The sequence below is a fragment of the Lissotriton vulgaris genome, chromosome 3_1 (assembly GCF_964263255.1).
Source record: "Lissotriton vulgaris chromosome 3_1, aLisVul1.2, whole genome shotgun sequence".
Lineage (NCBI taxonomy): Eukaryota > Metazoa > Chordata > Amphibia > Caudata > Salamandridae > Lissotriton > Lissotriton vulgaris.
In genome coordinates this window covers 11,520,214-11,537,762 of record NC_141689.1, presented here as the reverse complement: position 1 = coordinate 11,537,762, position 17,549 = coordinate 11,520,214, and the positions used below count along the sequence as shown (strand labels likewise).

The following is a 17,549-nucleotide window of genomic DNA, read 5'->3' as shown; positions in this document are numbered from 1 at the left end:
GAAATATTGCCCAAATGTTAGATTCTGCTGGGGTGGCACAATTAGAACCACAAGAGATACTTAAGGTCTTTCAGCAATTTTATTCTGAGCTATATGAAGGATCCGCTGATGATGGATCAAACTGGTGCGCAATACTAGCAGAAGGCATAAAAAGGGTCGATTCTATAGAATCACAATGGCTAGAGGATACGATTACAGAGGAGGAGGTGGAAAGGGCTGTTAAAAGCCTAGCCAATGAAAAAGCTGCAGGCCCTGATAGATTACCTAGTGAAGTATACGTACAATTTTATCAAGATATTAAAGAGGAACTATTAAAAATCGTGCGAGATGCTCAGCTGGGATATCCACCAAAAACGTGGGCAGAAGCCACAATTGCAGTCTTCTGTAAAAAGGGTAAATAACCAGAACTAGTAGGGTCTTATTGACCGATATCGTTGTTAAAGGCAGACAACAAAATATATTCTAAAATATTAGCCAATTGGTTGACTGATTGTATGACTTCCTTAGTTTCATATCATCAACACGGATTCATCCCAAGAAGGGGGACGGTAGAACATGTTAACAAAGTTATTTCTTTATTTGATATTGCCTCTGTGAAAAATAACGATTTAGCGCTGATTCTGCTAGACGCGGAAAAAGCGTTTGACCGCGTGCAATGGGGATATCTGTGGGAACTAATGAAAAAAATGGGATTCGGGCCAAAATGTATTAGAGCAATCCAATCTTTATATTTACATCCTGTGGCAAAGATATCACTTATGGGTTTACTTTCGGAAACAGTTATATTAACACGTGGTACACGACAAGGGTGTCTCTGCTCCCCCCTTTTATTTGCCCTTTATTTATTTTATTTTTATTTTTTTTAGTGTATCTTATATAGCGCACGGCTACCCAAACGGAGTGTCCCGGCGCTTGCACTGGGAACCCGTCCTGGCTTTTCCCTGTGAGATAACCCGTACTGGGCATCCCCAAGGTGAAAGCCAGGCATCCCGCCGCGGGGGGCCGTAGTGGAGATTAAGCAAGCTATTGCCCAGAGTTGCAGAGTGTGAACCCGTGATTCGAGTAGGCACCGAAGTGAGAATTATCGAGTCCGTGGACATTTGGGCTCAGACCCTGCCGCGTCGGGAATTGAACCCTGGTCCCGGGTCTGACCTCAGCTTCCAGGTATGCCTCCTCTAACCATTGAGCCACAATTCTCCACTTAATTCCCCTAATAGAGTTATTTAGCCGGAATATCTTGGTTCCCCCTACAAAGTTCAGGATTATTATTTTTCGGTTTTTGCATATGCTGACGATATAGCAGTGGTTGCAACCGATCCTGAAGCTGCAATAAAAGAAATAGAATGGTTAGCAAAGGTATTTGGCACCATAACTGGATATAAATTGAATGAGTCAAAAACTCAAATTCTTTGCTCTGAGACGATTAAATGGCAAGACAGTAGGGTGGTAAAAGAAGTAACGTATTTAGGCATTTTGATCAGGGCAAATATGACGGAACTAGTACAAGTAAACTGGAATGTGTTAATGGCAAAAATTACATCATCCCTGGATAGATGGGAGAGGCTGTATTTAACTATTATTGGGCGATCACATGTCATAAAAATGAATATATTACCAAAAGTTTTATATTTATTTAGATCTATACCTTTCGAAATTACTAAAGATAAAATACAGGCGCTGCAGTCCAAATGTGGGAAATTCATATGGAGCCCCGGGAGACCTAGGAGGGCAATGAATTATATGATGTTGCCGTACTTAAGGGGAGGGATGGGGGGTCCAGACTTTTTTCTCTATTATATAACCTGCTTCTTACTAAAAATGAAGGTTTTGATTACTGGAGAGCAAGAAGCTGAAGCTGCTAACGCTCCGAACATTTTTGACATACAGCTAGGGCCAGATGCAAAGCATATCCTAGTCAAAGAGATTGATGGGAGCTATTATAAATGAACAAGGTTTAAGGTAACCCTGGGGGCATTTAAGGTCTGGAAATGGTTTACAAAAACAATGGACTTAGCAAGAGTATCATACTATACTCCGCTTAATGCACAAAGGATCTTACCTGGAATTTTTTCAGATGTAATGACTGCGAAGTGGCAGCAGAAGGGTATCAAGATTTTAGGACACATGGTAAACGAGAATGGGATTTGTAAATCTTTCGAAGAGATCAAGTATAAATATTCACTGCCCAGATGGTACTTTTTCAAATATTTACAAATTCGTGATTACTTGAATCCAAGAGGTATGAATTTTACTCAACATCAAGTAATTGAAGGAATTAGCAGATCGGTTAAAATTGGAGTGATATATCAATCCTTGGTCTCAGCTAAGAAGGATGATATTGAGAAAGTCAAGCTGAAATGGAGAGAATCTCTTGGAGACTTAGAGATGGAAGTTGAGGACCTTTTAATATTGTCAAAAGAGGCGCTAATGTCTGCAAATTTGAAAGCTAAGTTTTTTAAAACGTTATATTATACTCCTAAGCGAATGGCAAAATGGGGAGCTGGAAATGAAGGTAAATGCTTCCGGTGTGGGGATAATGATGCTGGGGCGATACATATTTTTTACAGTTGCGTTAAGCTACAGGGGTTTATTGAACATTTGGAAAAATGTATTTCTTCGGTGATTAAAACAACGGTTGTTATCTCCCCAGCAATGATGTTGTTAGGCAAAATCCAAAAAGACAATTTATCGGAAGCACTTTTTCAATACCGACATTTCATTTTCTTTGCAATGACTGTTGCACGCCTATGCATAGCCATGGAGTGGCTACAGGAAAAACCACCGGATTTTCATCAATGGCGTGCTAAAATGCTGAGTTTATATAATTTAGAGGGGAATCTATTTTCAAGTAAAGGATCAAGGAAAAAGAGACTGGGTATAAAAATGTGGAGCGCATTTCGGGACTATTACGAATCATGAGTTTTTCTCCTTTGAATGTAAATATTTACCTTTTATGATCAAGCGATATATATTGCTATTTGTGTTTCTGTTTGCAGTTTGGCTGTACAAGAACAATAAAAAAACAAAAAACAAAAAAAAACAAATCTAACAAAATAAAACGGGCATCTTCTGCTTACTTTGGGAGTACTGAAATGTGGGGATCCAGTGAAATATGGGGGTCATCTCCCTCTACATGCGATCAATTAAGCACTACGTTTACACCTTTAGGAATGTCACCTATAAATCATCAACATCATGTGTTTAAGTCTAATTAGTTGAACTGAAGCCAACGGACCATTCAACATTAAATGCATTAAAGTGCTCGGTGTGCAGCTCCCCAGACTAGGTTTGACCCCCAGGGAGCCAGCGCACACAGTTTGGGAACCACTGGTGTAGATCATTGGTGCAGGTTAGCAGTGAAGGCCATCAGTGCAGACCATCAGTGCAGACTATCAGTGATCACTGGAGAAGCCTATCTTTTTCCCATCCAACATTAATTTGTTGGACAGTGCTGCCACTGATGCTGGAGTGTGCATTTAAGCAAATGTACAATATTTAAATAATTATCAGCAGACACATCTATGAGTTGTTCTGTTAGCAATAATGAATTGCCATCTTACCCTTCAGCTTTCTCCTTTACTTTCTGCAGCTGCAGGGTGATGACGCCGGCTGTGGAGTCTTTGCCTGGGTAGACCTCCGTGGAGATCTTCTTCTGATTCTCGTCCACCATGATAATCTTGATGCCTTTCCCCTTCAGCAGGTCACTCTTCGTGAGGACGTTCAGGTCCAGCTCGGTCGCCGGGCAGCTTGTATCCTGCATTTTCTTCACATAATCATTGACTTCTTTCTGCTGAACTTCTGTTAATTTATTTTTTGCTCCCTCAACTGGTGTCTTTTTCATATCGCTTTTGTGTTTTTGTTCAATGAAGAATCGCTCAGTCTTATTCCTTCCAAGAATATTGTCGACAGTTTTACCTGCTTGCTTATTCACGGCTGCATGCAAAGGTTTACTCACAAACCCGTTTAGGCGGCTTGAAAGCAAATCAACAAAGTTATCATTTATCTTTTGGGATATCATATCCAACAGTTGCTCTTTCATTTTCTCTACAGCTGGGAAGTTGCGGCGTCCATCATCCTTATAGTCGGAAGTGGATTCTAGCCCATCACATTCTTTGACTATAAACGGAATGACTCGATTGTCAATCATGTCTTGAGTTGGGGCAGAATTTACCATCCGCACAAACTCGACAGTTCTTTTTCCGACTTCAACACTGAGTTTGAATCCTTTCTGGATGACTCCTTTCACTTTGGCCTCGTCCAGGATTGTCAGAATGCCATCTTTCATGGAGTTGAGATAACTAAAGACCGTTGCAAAGGTGCTGTAATCATCAGCAATGTCATCGACAGCAGACTGGCAAACATCTGCCATTAGACTGGTCATCTTCTCTTTATTAGTGTCTCGAATCTGAAAAGACAATGGATTTTCTGTTTTTAGGGCCATCTCTGGCACCCCATTGACAACTGTGAACTTTATAAGTGTTTGTTTCAAAGCTTGATTCTGCTTTACTGATTTTGCTATCATGCCTTTAAAGGCTTTTTCAAATATTTCTTTGAAGACCCCCTTGAGGGCTGCGTCCATGCCATAATCTAATGCTTGAATAACTCCTTGTTTGGCCATTTCTTGACCAGTGTACTTCACTGCCTGCACAAGGTTCTTCTTCATGGAAGAATTTGAGGCGAGGGTTTTAATGGATTTGGATAGAGTATTTTTGGAAATGGCAGAGGTGGCTGATGTTGCAGATGTTTTAATGGAAGATACAATAGCTTTTCCAGAACGAATGATGTCATCGGCAAGAGATGCAAATGTTTTTGTTCCATTGAGTAGACCTTTTGTCACTTTAAAAACCGCCTGTGCTGCCTTTTTAATGATGCTAAAACCTGCAGTTATGAGTGAGAGCCCAATACTGATGGCCTTAGATATTGCCCATTCTGCCCAATCGAATGCCCCTTTTATCATCCCTTCGATTCCTGATATCATGTCCGACACACCCTCCGAAATCAGACCCATTCCAAACTGACTAGCCGTCCCACAGGTAAAAACACACACAAGAATCCCAGCGAGGACCTGCAAAGCACCAATTATGAAGCAAATGAGAGCACTGATGCAGAATTCTGGTTTCTTCTCGACTTCAAACACAAAGGATAGGCCATAGTCATACAGCACGTTTAGTTCATCGGTTGTTATAGGACTGTGATCAGTTGACAATGAGAAGACAGCCTGGTCCTTGGTAATAGCGTTGCTTTTGTTCTTTTGGAACTCAGTTAGCTTTGCAATGGATTTATCGATGTATTCGATCCAGGACTTGAATAGACTCTTGCGCGTCTGCATTTGTTTTGTGAAGTTGGGATCGTCTCTGTTGTGAGGTTCAAACTTGGCTAAGCAGGACATCTGGCAGGCAACGGTGGTGTTTGTCACCTCTGATACATAGATTTCAATCATTTTTTTGGATTCATTCAAGAGATCCAATGCTTTCTGCATGTAGCCTGTCTGTCCCAGATTAATTGTAATGTAGGCCTGATTGTAGAGTGAGACAGCACGGTACACCCGATCAGTCTTCTCTGCTTTCTTCCAGAATGATAGTGCCCCATAATCCGATCCTTTATTCTGAGTGTGGAGGTACATGCGATCCATAGCCTGTTTGATGAAGTCGTAGAAGTTATCTGTTTCCCCTCGCAGAAGGCTGTCTGATCTCTTCTGAATTACTTGGCCAAGGTCTTTTTTGAGCTCGTTGATGTCTTTGTGTTTATCTATGTCCTTCTCATGTAGTGTGAGCCAAAGAGCCCAGCTCTCCTTTAACGCATTGAGAGCCGGGCGGTAGTCTAGCTTTGTCTGAGAGTAATCAAAGGAGCCCCAGTCATTCGATGAATCAGACGTCTTATAAATATCACGTTGTTCAGCCTTATTGTACTTTCCCTGAAACACATTGAGATGTTCACAAAACTTCTGAAAGAGTTCTTCTCGCATCTGTACTTCAAAGAGCTCCTCAGCCTCCATCTCGGTGATGTGTGTTTTCTGGTAGTCTGCTCTGAGTTGTCTCATCACCTCGATGGGTTGATCCTGATAGGATGGTGACAGGTCATCATAGTTTAATATCATTTGGAGCATGCCAGGGTTTCCTTTGCGAGAGGTTCTGCCAAATATCTGCTTTTCTACCCTCATGTTTGTGGGAAAGTGGGTGAGAATCACAAAGAGTCCTCCACATTTATTTACATCTTTAGTGATTTTAACATCTGTGCCTCTTCCACCGAGGTTTGTGGCAATGATAACATCTCCTGCATCAAAACTTCTTGTTTCAATATTGTCTTTATCACTTCTGGTGTACAAAGTTATGTTATCTGGCTTGGAAACAGCTTTTAATTCTATTAACTCTTTTTTAAGCTTTTCAGCTGTTTTCACATCTTCACAGACGACTAAAGCTGCTTGGCCCTTGCCCCACTGGCTTGGACTTGTGCGCTCCTTCACATGTTCACAGATACTTTTGATCCAGGCTTCATGGCCTCCTTCGACCTGTAGAGTTGGTAGCTCAGTCCTCTTAGTATGGCGGTGAGTGGGCATAACATAGCAGGATACTTTGTAGTGTTTTTTAAGAAACCCAACCTCTGCTTCATCCCCTAGGGTTCCAGAGACTCCGAACATGCCTGTGCCTTTAGTGTATCGCTGAAGGAAATGGAAATTTGACATGAAGTTGGTGATGTTTGACAGTGGAGAGATCGCCAGCTGGTGCTTCATCTCCAGGAACTGCTGTAAGCCGTCACCCCAGCGCTTGTTCTTCTCAAGGACACCGGTGGCTTTGAAGTCCACTGGGATGATGGAGTGGTATTCATGGATGGGCGAGGTGGACTTCACTTGACTCATGTCTACGGCTGATTCTATCATGTACTCTCGATCCTTCTCCATCACGACTGCCTTCATAGCATTTTCCACAAAGACCTTCATCCTATCCCGGGTATATTCCTTCAGGTAGGCTGGCAGGAGAATAAAGGTCTCATCCTTATTCTCTTGTTTATCTGGTGGTTGATAGGTATCTGAGTACCTGATTCTTGATTCCAGTTCAGTGACCGCTCCTTCGATCAGAGCCTTCTCGCTCATCACCACACAGGCACAGCCACGTTCCAGGAGAAGAATGCAAATTTTGTCATGATCAGATGAGGATTTGTTGTCTGATACGGAACTGATCGCAAATTGAGATGCTTTACCATCCTTTAGCTCATAATATTCAAAAACAACTGCATCTTCGAGAACCTTCTGAAATATAGACAAGAGATCTCGCTGCTGAGCCGGCCCCAGTTTTTCCATGAGTTCTTTGATTGCAGAGTCTTGTGGAGCTTGAGTGATTGGCTGATCAGACTCCACTAGGGTAGATTGAAGCTTCTTCACATCCTCCTCAGTAAAGAACCCCAGCTGCAGTCCTGGCATTAGAATGTCAAGGGAGGAGAAATGCTCTGATGTGTTCGGCCCCATGACAGCTGCTGCAGTAACTTTGTGAAAGTATTGTGTTCCTGTGGCCCAAAGAGTGTCACCAGTTTTGGCCTCCTGGATGCGTTGGCAAGTGCACATCTTTGCCCAAACAGCTGCCAGCAGTTGTTCTAAGTGCCGCATTCCTGTTGCTGCATGTGAAAGGTATGTGACTTGGACGCCGCTGTCTAAGGTCATATAGTCCACTTCATCCACAATGGCTATGTCAAAGGTCCGATCTCCTCTGGTTTTGCCTTTTTCAAACTCTTGTTTTAAAATGTCAGCAGCAAAGTTTCCAACAGTACCGTACACAATATCAGCTGCATACGCCTTTTTAATTGCCTTGTCAATTTCTCTTGAGTCGGTACATTCATCTAACCCTGGAGGTGGCACAACACTACAAGACACATCGAACATCTTGTAGAGTTTGCTCCATTCCTCTTGATCTCGACGGGCAAGCACTGGTGAACTTGTGATAACATCAACCTTCTTCCCACGGATAGCATGAATAAGGGCGAGCATGGCTACAATGGTAGATTTACCCTCTCCAGTAAAGATCTCCAAAAGACAACCATTGCATTCAGGGGCTTTAGACATGAGAAGAGCCAACAGAGCTGCGAGCTGAGTCATGCGGGGAAAATAGCCCTCAATCTTCTCTCCTGACTGCGTTACTAATGTCGTAGTGTCCTGAACAGCCACACACAAGCCAATCAAAACATTCACCAGTGTCTCAATATCAGGATTTACAAAGTTTATTGATTTGATCATAGCTATACCTTGTTTCTTCATCTTTTCATCCAGATCTAAGGTTTGATATGCTGGAAGCCGAGCTCCAACTTCATTCAGCAGTTTTTCCAAGACAGACAGAACTTTTTCAGGATAATTGTTTTTTCTCATTTCCGCTAGTATAGTTTTTAGGTCCTTGTCCTTCTCATTCTTTATCTGTTGCTGCAGAAGCAGCACAGGATCCTGCTCCTTCAAAGATGCAATGGTCGTGTTTACATCAATCAGATATGTCTGCACACATTGAAGGATGGCCTCCACCTTCGCTTGTGAAATGCTGCTCTCCTCCACCTTCAGAGTGAATTGAACTGCCTGGATTGGGGTCCATGCTCCACTGAATAATATGTTCCCAAGAAAGTCTTGGCTGGTGCTGGAAAGCTCAGAAAAGACAGCTCTGGATAGTTTCCCAGCTAAGGTCTTGTTTGTGATGTACAGTTCCCCTATGATATGAAGGCGAAAGCTGGATATGTCTTTTGTCTCCTTTGAGGACTGTGTTACCCCCTCTTCTTTCAGTGTTACCTGGATTGTTGCTTTAAGGAGACTCAACTGCTCAGTGAGTGAAATATTCTCAACATAAAAGGCGTTGTCCAAACCTCTGTGACACCAGATGGGTATGTCCTTCTTCATCAGGAACTGGGCTACAAGGTACTGCTGTAGTGTTCTCATCCGGTCACCAATGTCCTGGGATTCCATACCCTTCTCTTCTTTGATGTTGATGTCAAGCAAGAGCTGTTTAAACTTCTCCTCTACATTCTTTTCCTGCAATTAAAAGAAACATATTTTATTTACCTTATCAGTTTATAGCATGAACAAGGTCTCTATTTTACAGAAACAATAGAACCGATCGATTGCCTTGTGTGTCAGCCTTGTTGGCCTGGCATGAGCTCTGTCCTGTCCTAAATAATTAATTGTACTCTATAAAATATTGCTATGGTCTAAAAGTCATGCTTTATTTACTTAGCTTGTGCGCCTATCTTGTTATTGTGTAATAAGTCAGTGCTACTGGAAGGTGTAATGTGCTTGCAATTTGATATAAAACATATTCAGAGCGTATACATCCTCATCCCTCTGAACTTGCTAGTAATGAAAGTTTGAGAAAATGTCATTGAAACCAATCAAGTTCTACAGTTTTATATCTTTCATAAATTCACATGCTTGAATCATCCCCGTTGTCATGGTGGGAGTCAGGTCAAAAGGTCAAAGCTAGGTTACTGTGACTGAGCAGAGCTCATAGAGACTCTGTATCAAACGACGTGCGGAAGCCCTCAGAGATATGGTGGCTCTGCAGGGGAAGAGGGTCTCTGGGTCTCTGCTCCATTTGGCTGAAGTTTTAATGCTTTAAAACAAGGTCAATAGGTTAGCATTTTTTATTGTTTCCAATGGGTTTTCTAAGGTTTATTTATTAGCATTGCTTTTATATTTCTGTTACAGTGGGACTCCCACCATGACGAGGGGGAAGATTCAAGCATGTGCATCTATGAAATATATCAATACTGGAGAACCACAGTGTACAGGTAAGTAACTTTATTTTTACACCCTGAAAAGAATAGGCACTCATTCGAGCCACCCTTGAGGGGGTGATGTTCCTTTTGAGGTGTTAGATAGGTATACGGTAGAAGCTATCATTACCACATGAATTATACATGTACACAGCAGCATAGCATTTCTTTCGCATGAGAAGCTGGTGCTACTCAGACAGCAAACAGGACTTTCTCTGGTAAACAGCACGAAACATATCAGAAGTTTGGTAGATGGTAGGATTTGTTATCAATCTGTGCCCAGGTGTCTTCAGGCTGGTACCACTGTGGTTGTGAAAGGTTGTATTAGAAATATTAAAAATAAACAATCCCAATGCACTCATAATCTTAGGAGAGAAATGTTGTGTGTAATGGAATGACCCTGAAGGTACAGGACGCTAGCAGAATGCCGCAAGTTTGGAAAGCAAGCCTTGTTATACTGTTCATATCAGTCACATAAACATGCCTCGAACTGGCACATCGTCAGAGCAATGTGAGAAGCGAAACTGTGAAGGGGTGAACAATATAGGATGATAGTATTAAAGAAATGTCTTTAACAGCATCCCAGTGATTTCATTTAAATGTTTTTTTTTAACTTGCAGATCAATGTCTTTCTCTCTAATAGCCAATAACAGTACAAGATATGTGATACCAAAATGGGTTTAACCTTTGACCTTCATGTACAGACTTGATTATGGGAATTTGAAAGACGCCCCAGTAGGGAGATTTATCAATATGTAGGACTTCTTCCTGGCCTTTCAAGACATGACTGTGAGAAGTTGGCTTGATATATGATGTTCACTAGTTCTAGTGACCACCTTGTATCAGCCCAAACAACCCTTATGATGATTGGTTGTAAGACAACCTTATAGACCAGCTATCCTAGTGGTAGCGTGGACAAAGCAGTCTTAGGCTAAACTCTGTAAAAAAGGCATGTGAAGCCAGCTGTTTTACCATATACACTCTCCTTGAATACCAGATGAAAGGACACCACAAAGATATATATTGAAAAGATATATATATTTAATTACTAAAAAATACCCCCTATACTCTTTATGAGCACAGAAGCAAATTCGTTAAAACAAAACAGTGTTTCAATATACAAAAGTTGCACAATATGGATAGGCCTTGGTGGCCGCTCAAACCATATACTAAAATAGTGGTATAAGAACCACTATTCTGAAAGGGAAAAGGCCTAGGGCCTGGGGAATCGCTGGGACTGCAAGGGGCTAACAACAGTCAGTGACTAGGACAGTGATACGGTTTCTACCCAGGCTAAAAACCTTGGGGTGCTGTGTGATGACGGCCTTTCTTTCAGACCCCAGATCATCGGGCTCGCTGGGAAATGTTTCGGCATTTTGAAGATGCTCCAAAAGTTTATTCCGCTGCTGTCGTCGTTCAGGCGCTAATAGGATCGCGATTGGACTACGCCAATGCCCTTTATTTAGGGCTACCTAAATATTTGCTGGCTCGCCTGCAAATTGTGCAGAATTCAGCGGCAAGAGCCATCTTTGGCCTTCCACGCAGAGCAAAAGCTTCTGAATTGCTCAAGAGATTGCACTGGTTGCCTATCTCTAAAAGAATCCCTTTTAAGATCCTGACCCTGGCGTTCAAAGCGGTTCACTCCATTGGCCCGATTTACATCAGGAAGCGCGTGGATTTTTACGCGCCTAGGAGGACCCTGCGTTCGGCCTTGCTGGCCAGAGCTGAGGTTCCTCCTATTAGATTTGCCTGAATCGGAGGTCATTCCTTCCGTTATCTGGCTGCACGCTGTTGGAATGAACTTCCTGTTGCCCTTAGGAAAGCCAGCAGTCTCCTTTCTTTCAGAAAGGAGCTGAAGACTTGGCTCTTTTCCGTTTGATGCTTCTTGACCCCTGCGAGTAGCCGTGTTGTGTTCTTCTGTCTCAGGTCTCTTTGCCAAAGCACCGGGACACCCCTTGGGGTAGCCGTGCACTATAAAAGAGACGTTACATAACATAAGATAACTAGGAGGCCCACGAAATACGTGTGCAGTGCTGAAAGTTACATGCGGGCGCCTATTGATTTCAATGGGCGCGTAAAAGTCACAAAGTTAAAGAAAAAGGAACCTTCCGGATGACCTAGAACCTAGCAACTTGGAACTTAGACACTAGAGGTGTAATTCTACACAGGAGCACCGGAGTGCCAGTGTTACCTCACCCACTGGAAGCGGGTGCATATATCTCAAAGTGTGTCGGGTTTCGTTGTGCTGTTCTATGGGGCCTGAAGATGAAGATGCTGCAGGCGGGTCGTCAAGATGAGTTCCGGTGGATCCACGGGTGGATCTGAAGAGGTGAAGACCTGAAATCAGAGGAGACATTGTTCAAAGTCACTAGCCAGTGACCAGCGAGGAACCAGGAGGGAACCAGGCATTGACGGGTGCAAACAGGTGAAGAGGTGTAGCTTCTCTCTGCAGCCACATGGACACGAAGAGGTCGATGACATCCAGGAGTCGATAACGAGCTGTCCCACACAGGCCCTGGCTGATGGCTGTGTCGGCAACTTGATTGCAGCAAACAGGCCTTGGCTAATGCAAGCCACACAGGAGTCGAAGAAAGCTTTTTACTCGGACCAGCAAGGTCCGAGGGGCTGTTTCTTTTCACAGGAGCAAGGGCCAGTCTGGAGCAACCATAACAGTGTCATTGATTGTGGATTTCGTCGCCAAGATGGCCACTAGCCAAAGGGCTATTAACCGGGATGACGTGTCAAGTGGCAAAATGCAAATGGGCCCCACGCAGATCTCATGGATGCTAAAGGACTGATCTTTGGAGCAGATGCTGTTCGGTGGTGGGGCTTCTCAAACCCCAAAGCACAGCATTGAGGATGCCTCGGGTACTGTGTGGTCAGCTTCTCATGGATCTTCCAAGATGGCCGGTCCCACGTCTCTCGGTGCCTCCACAGGTCTCTTCTTTTCAGGGACTGTGGATCGAGCTCTGAGATGTCTGGCAATCCAGGTCTTGTTGGGCCCTGGGCTCGGGCTCCAGCGGGAGGTAGCAGCAAAGCAGTCGTTGAGCTCCTGGATGGTGCCTGTATTCACAGGGTGGTCACTACTTGGCCACAAGGTCGATTCTCTTCAGTCTTCTGTGCAGCAGAACATCGAAGTCCAGTTTATCTTCTTATTTCAAGTCGAGTTCAAGATGATCTGAAGTCTTAGGACACAGCTCCTACTCTTAAACCAAATCTAGGGGCCGGATCACCTTCTAGGTCCCTCCTTTGGGTGGGACCAGGAAGGGGGGTGGTTACACCCCCTTTCCTTTGTCCAGTTTCATGCCAGGACTGAGGCTGGAAAGCCCCAGCTCCGGTTTGAACTGGCATATGCACAGGGACACCTTCTATGCCCCTGACATGTCTCATTCTATTCAGCCATCCCTTACCCACTACACAAAATCCTGTCTGGGGTGTTGCAAGCACCTCCCCTGAGAGGAAACCCTTTGTCCAAGCCTCCCAAGCTGGAAGGACTCCCAGCAGCAGGAGGTCAGACTTGTGTCTGTGGTGGCAGCATCCATTTTGTGATGCTGAGGCTCATGTCTAACTTTACCCGAGTTTCAGGTTAGGTGCATGTCGTATCCCTCTGGAAGGGTGGAATGCTACCAGGGCCGGACTGGGAACCAGAACCAGCCCTGGCAAAGTGCTCGGCCGGCCCCCCTCCCCCCCCCCCCTCCGGGAGGAGAGGGGAGGGGGGAGAGGTGCGACCGCGCTATGTGACAGGGCCGGTTTTCGGCCGTTTTTGTTACTGGGCCGTTTTTGCAGCATAACGGCCCTGTAACAAAAACGGCCCCAGGGGCCCAAAACCGGCCCCCAACCATTCGGCCCACCGGGGAATTGCCCGGTGCCCTCAACGGCCAGTCCGGGCCTGAATGCTACCCCCGTCACCAGAATTGGCGAGGGGGTAGTATTCCAAGTCATATGACACCTTACTCGACATGTTTTGATAAAGCCAACCCAAAGATAGTATTTAACCGCGAGGTTCATAATGCACTTAAGAGTATATGGTATGGCACTATCATAAAATATCTAAAGGACGTTGTTCCGAAAGCTTCAGACAGGTTCAGCTCATGCCAGAGCACCATCTCACATGAAACCAAGCACTCTGCCTCGAGGATTGTCGAGGCCTGCCATAGGAGTGACTTATAGGTTACCATGTGTCCATATATGTTAGATATAGATATACTATATCTAAGTAAGAGGTGATTACACCAACTTACCTCAGCTGAGTGAACAGCCAGTTGTGTCAAATAGCTAGGCCAGGCCAGGGGTGGCATAATACATGCTGCGGCCGCTGGTAGGCCTTGGATACACCTATGCCCTGGGTACCTAGGGTACACTGTTACAGGGGCCTATAAGGTGAACCAGTTCCAAATGGTAATGCACCTAGAGTGCATTGGTATTAATTTAGAGAGAGAACAGCAGGCTGTGGGTCTGATTAACAGGTCAACAGTCACATTAAGTCAGAAACCAGTGAAGCAAAAAGCAAAAATTTGGGGTGACCACAGGATAGCAGACCCTACTCTCCTACACAACCCCCCCCCCCCCAAATGCAGGGACATTAGACTAACCTTGACCAGTTGTGTCTTCATGTTCTAAGTGGAAGTACCTGGAGAGACCATCTGCATTACCATGGTCAGTCCCTGGGCGGTGCTCCACTGTAAAGTCCATCCCCTGTAGGGAAATGGACCACCTGAGTAGTTTGGGGTTTTCACCCTTCATCTGATTAAGCCATAAGAGGGGCTTATGGTCGGTCTGAATCTTGAAGTGAGTGCCACAAGGAATGGTCTCAACTTCTTCAGGGCCCACTCCACAGCAAAGGCCTCCCTCTCAATAGCTGACCAACATTTCTCTCTGGAGGTCAGCCTTCTGCTAATAAAAGCAATGGGCTGGTCTTGACCATCTACATTAAGTTGTGAAAGCACAGCTCCCACCCCCAACTCAGAAGCATCTGTTTGGACGATAAACTCTTTGGAGTAGTCAGGACTCTGCAGGATAGGTGCAGAGCACATGGCCTTCTTCAGGTCATCAAATGCCATTTGACAGTTTACTGTCCACTGAACCTTTTTGGGTATCTTCTTGGATGTCAGATCATTAAGAGGAGTCACAATGGACCCATAGTTCTTAACAAACTTCCTGTAGTACCCAGTCATGCCTAAGAAAGCTCTGACCTGAGTCTGGGTAGTTGGAGGGGACCAGTCCTTGATGGTCTGGATCTTACTCTCCAGTGGTTGACCTTGGCCTCCACCTACAAGGTGGCCCAAGTACACAACCTTACTCTGCCCTATCTGGCACTTAGTGGCCTTGATAGTGAGGCCTGCCTTTTGCAGAGCCTCTAGCACTTCCTTCAGGTGGAACAGGGGATCCTCTCAGGTGGAGCTGAAGACAGCAATATCATCCAGATAAGCTGCACAAAAGTCTTCCAACCCAGTAAGGACTTGATTCACCAACATTTGGAAGGTGGCAGGTGCATTCTTCAAACCAAAGGGCATCACCACAAATTGATAATGAACTCCTGGGGTCGAAAATGGAGTTTTGGCTTTGGATTCCTCAGCTAACCTGATTTGCCAATAGCCAGCTGTCAGATCAAATGTGCTCAAATATTTGGCAGAAGCCAATCTGTCTATGAGCTCATCTGCTCTTGGAATAGGGTGTGCATCTGTCCTGGTGACAGCATTGAGTCCTCTGTAATCCACACAGAACCTAATTTCTCTCTTTCCATCTTTGGTATGAGGTTTGGGGACCAGAACCACTGGGCTAGCCCAGGGGCTCTCTGAAGGCTCAATGACACCTAACTCCAGCATCTTTTGCACCTCAGTCTTTATACAAAAATTTATACAGTCCCTGACATGGTCAGATTGCCTGTAAATCTTGTTTTTCACAGAAAGACTGTCTCCAGTGTCCACCACATGGGTACACCAGTTAGTCTGACTGGGTGTCAAGGAGAACATATGTCTATATGACTGTAAAACTTGTCTGGAGTCATTTTGCTGATGTTCAGTGAGGCTGCCATCTAAGGCCACACCATCAACTGAGCCATCTTCAGGGTTCTGAGTCAACAGGTCTGGGAGAGGGTCACTCTCTTCCTCCTGCCCCTCATCTGTAGCCATGAGCAAGCCCATGTCTGCCCTGTCAACATATGCCTTCAGTCTGTTGACATGGAGCGCCCTGTGGGGGCTCCTCGGAGTTCCTAGGTCCACCAAGTAGGTAACCTCTCCCTTCTTCTCAACAATTGTATGGGGTCCAGACCATTTGTCTTGGAGTGCTGCTGGGGCCACTGGCTCCAACACCCATACCTTCTGTCCTGGCTGGTACTCAGTCAAGACAGCCTTTTGGTTGTGCCAAGCTTTTTGAAGTTCCTGGCTTGCCTCAAGGTTTTTGGATGCCTTCTCCATATACTCAGCCATCCTGGAGCGGAGACCAAGTACATAGTCCACTATGTCTTGTTTAGGCTTTTTGAGAGGTAACTCCCATCCTTCCTGCCCAAACAACAATTCAAAGGGGCTGAAGCCAACCCCCTTTTGTGGGACCTCTCTGTAAGCAAACAGAAGGCAGGGTAGAAGGATATCCCATCTCCCCCTGAGCTTTTCAGGTAATCCTTTGATCATACCCTTTAGGGTCTTGTTGAATCTCTCAACAGGCCCATTACACTGTGGATGATAAGGGGTGGTGAACTTGTATTTGACACCACATTCCTTCCACATAGCTGTTAAGTATCCTGACATGAAGTTGGCATCTCTATCAGATACTACCTCCTTAGGAAACTCCACTCTGGAGAAAATTCCAAGTAAGGCCCTGGCCACCACAGGAGCTGTGGTGGTCCTAAGGGGAATTGCCTCTGGATACCTGGTGGCATGTTCCACTACCACCAGTATAAATCTGTGCCCAGATGCTGTAGAGGGATCCATTGGACCTAAAATATCAATCCCCACTCTTTCAAAGGGAACCCCCACCACAGGTAGTGGTATTAGGGGGGCCTTTGTCGTGCCACCTGATTTGCCTCTGGCTTTGCAGGTGACACAGGAGCGACAAAACTCCTTGGTATCTTCAGACATGCGAGGCCAGTGGAAGTGAGGGACAAGCCTGTCCCAAGTCTTGTTTTGGCCTAGGTGTCCTGCTAAAGGAATATCATGGGCCAAGGTTGGAAGGAAACCCCTAAATTGCAGAGGTATAACCAACCTCCTGGTTGCAGCAGGTCTTGGGTCTCTACCCTCTGAATAAAGGAGCCCATCATCCCAATACACTTTATGGGTACCTTGAGCATTCCCAGCAGCCTCAGCAGCAGCTTGCTGTCTGATGGGTTCAAGAGAAGGACAGGTTAACTGAGCCTGCCCCAAGTCTGCCCTCGAAGGTTCCCCTGTCCCCAGAAACTCAACCTGATCAGGCTCAAGTTCTTCAGAGATAGTTCCTTCAGGGGTCTCAAGATCATCTTCCTGGGAAGGCTGATCATCGCTTGTAGGCAGGTGTGAAGGTGCAGCCTTAACCCTCCTGGTCTTCCTCTTGGTAGGTGCTTGGTCCATTGTTCCAGGATCCAAGACCTGAGATTCAGTGAGGCACTTTTTGGCCTGTGACCTGGTCACAGCAAGGACATGTGATGAAATTCCTAACATCTCTCCATGAGTCCTGTACTCTACTTCTGACCATAGAGAGCTCTCAAGGCCATTGCCCAACAAACATTCAACTGGGAGGTCTGCACTAACCACAACTCTTTTTAGGCCAGTTACCCCTCCCCAGGAGAAATTAACAATTGCCACACTATGTGTAGTAGTGACATTGCTGGCATTGATCAC

At 45.0% G+C, this 17,549-nt stretch overlaps 1 protein-coding gene across 1 annotated transcript in view; it reads right to left on the bottom strand.

The window, feature by feature from the left end:
- The window catches only part of LOC147725823 (uncharacterized), a 227,306-nt gene that overhangs the window by 85,145 nt on the left and 124,612 nt on the right, over nt 1–17,549 (bottom strand). Inside the window, exon 4 of the mRNA XM_086959997.1 lies at nt 3,561–8,998. Within this exon, the coding sequence (XP_086816123.1) occupies nt 3,561–8,998 (5,438 nt within the window). The remainder of the gene's footprint in view (nt 1–3,560; nt 8,999–17,549) is intronic.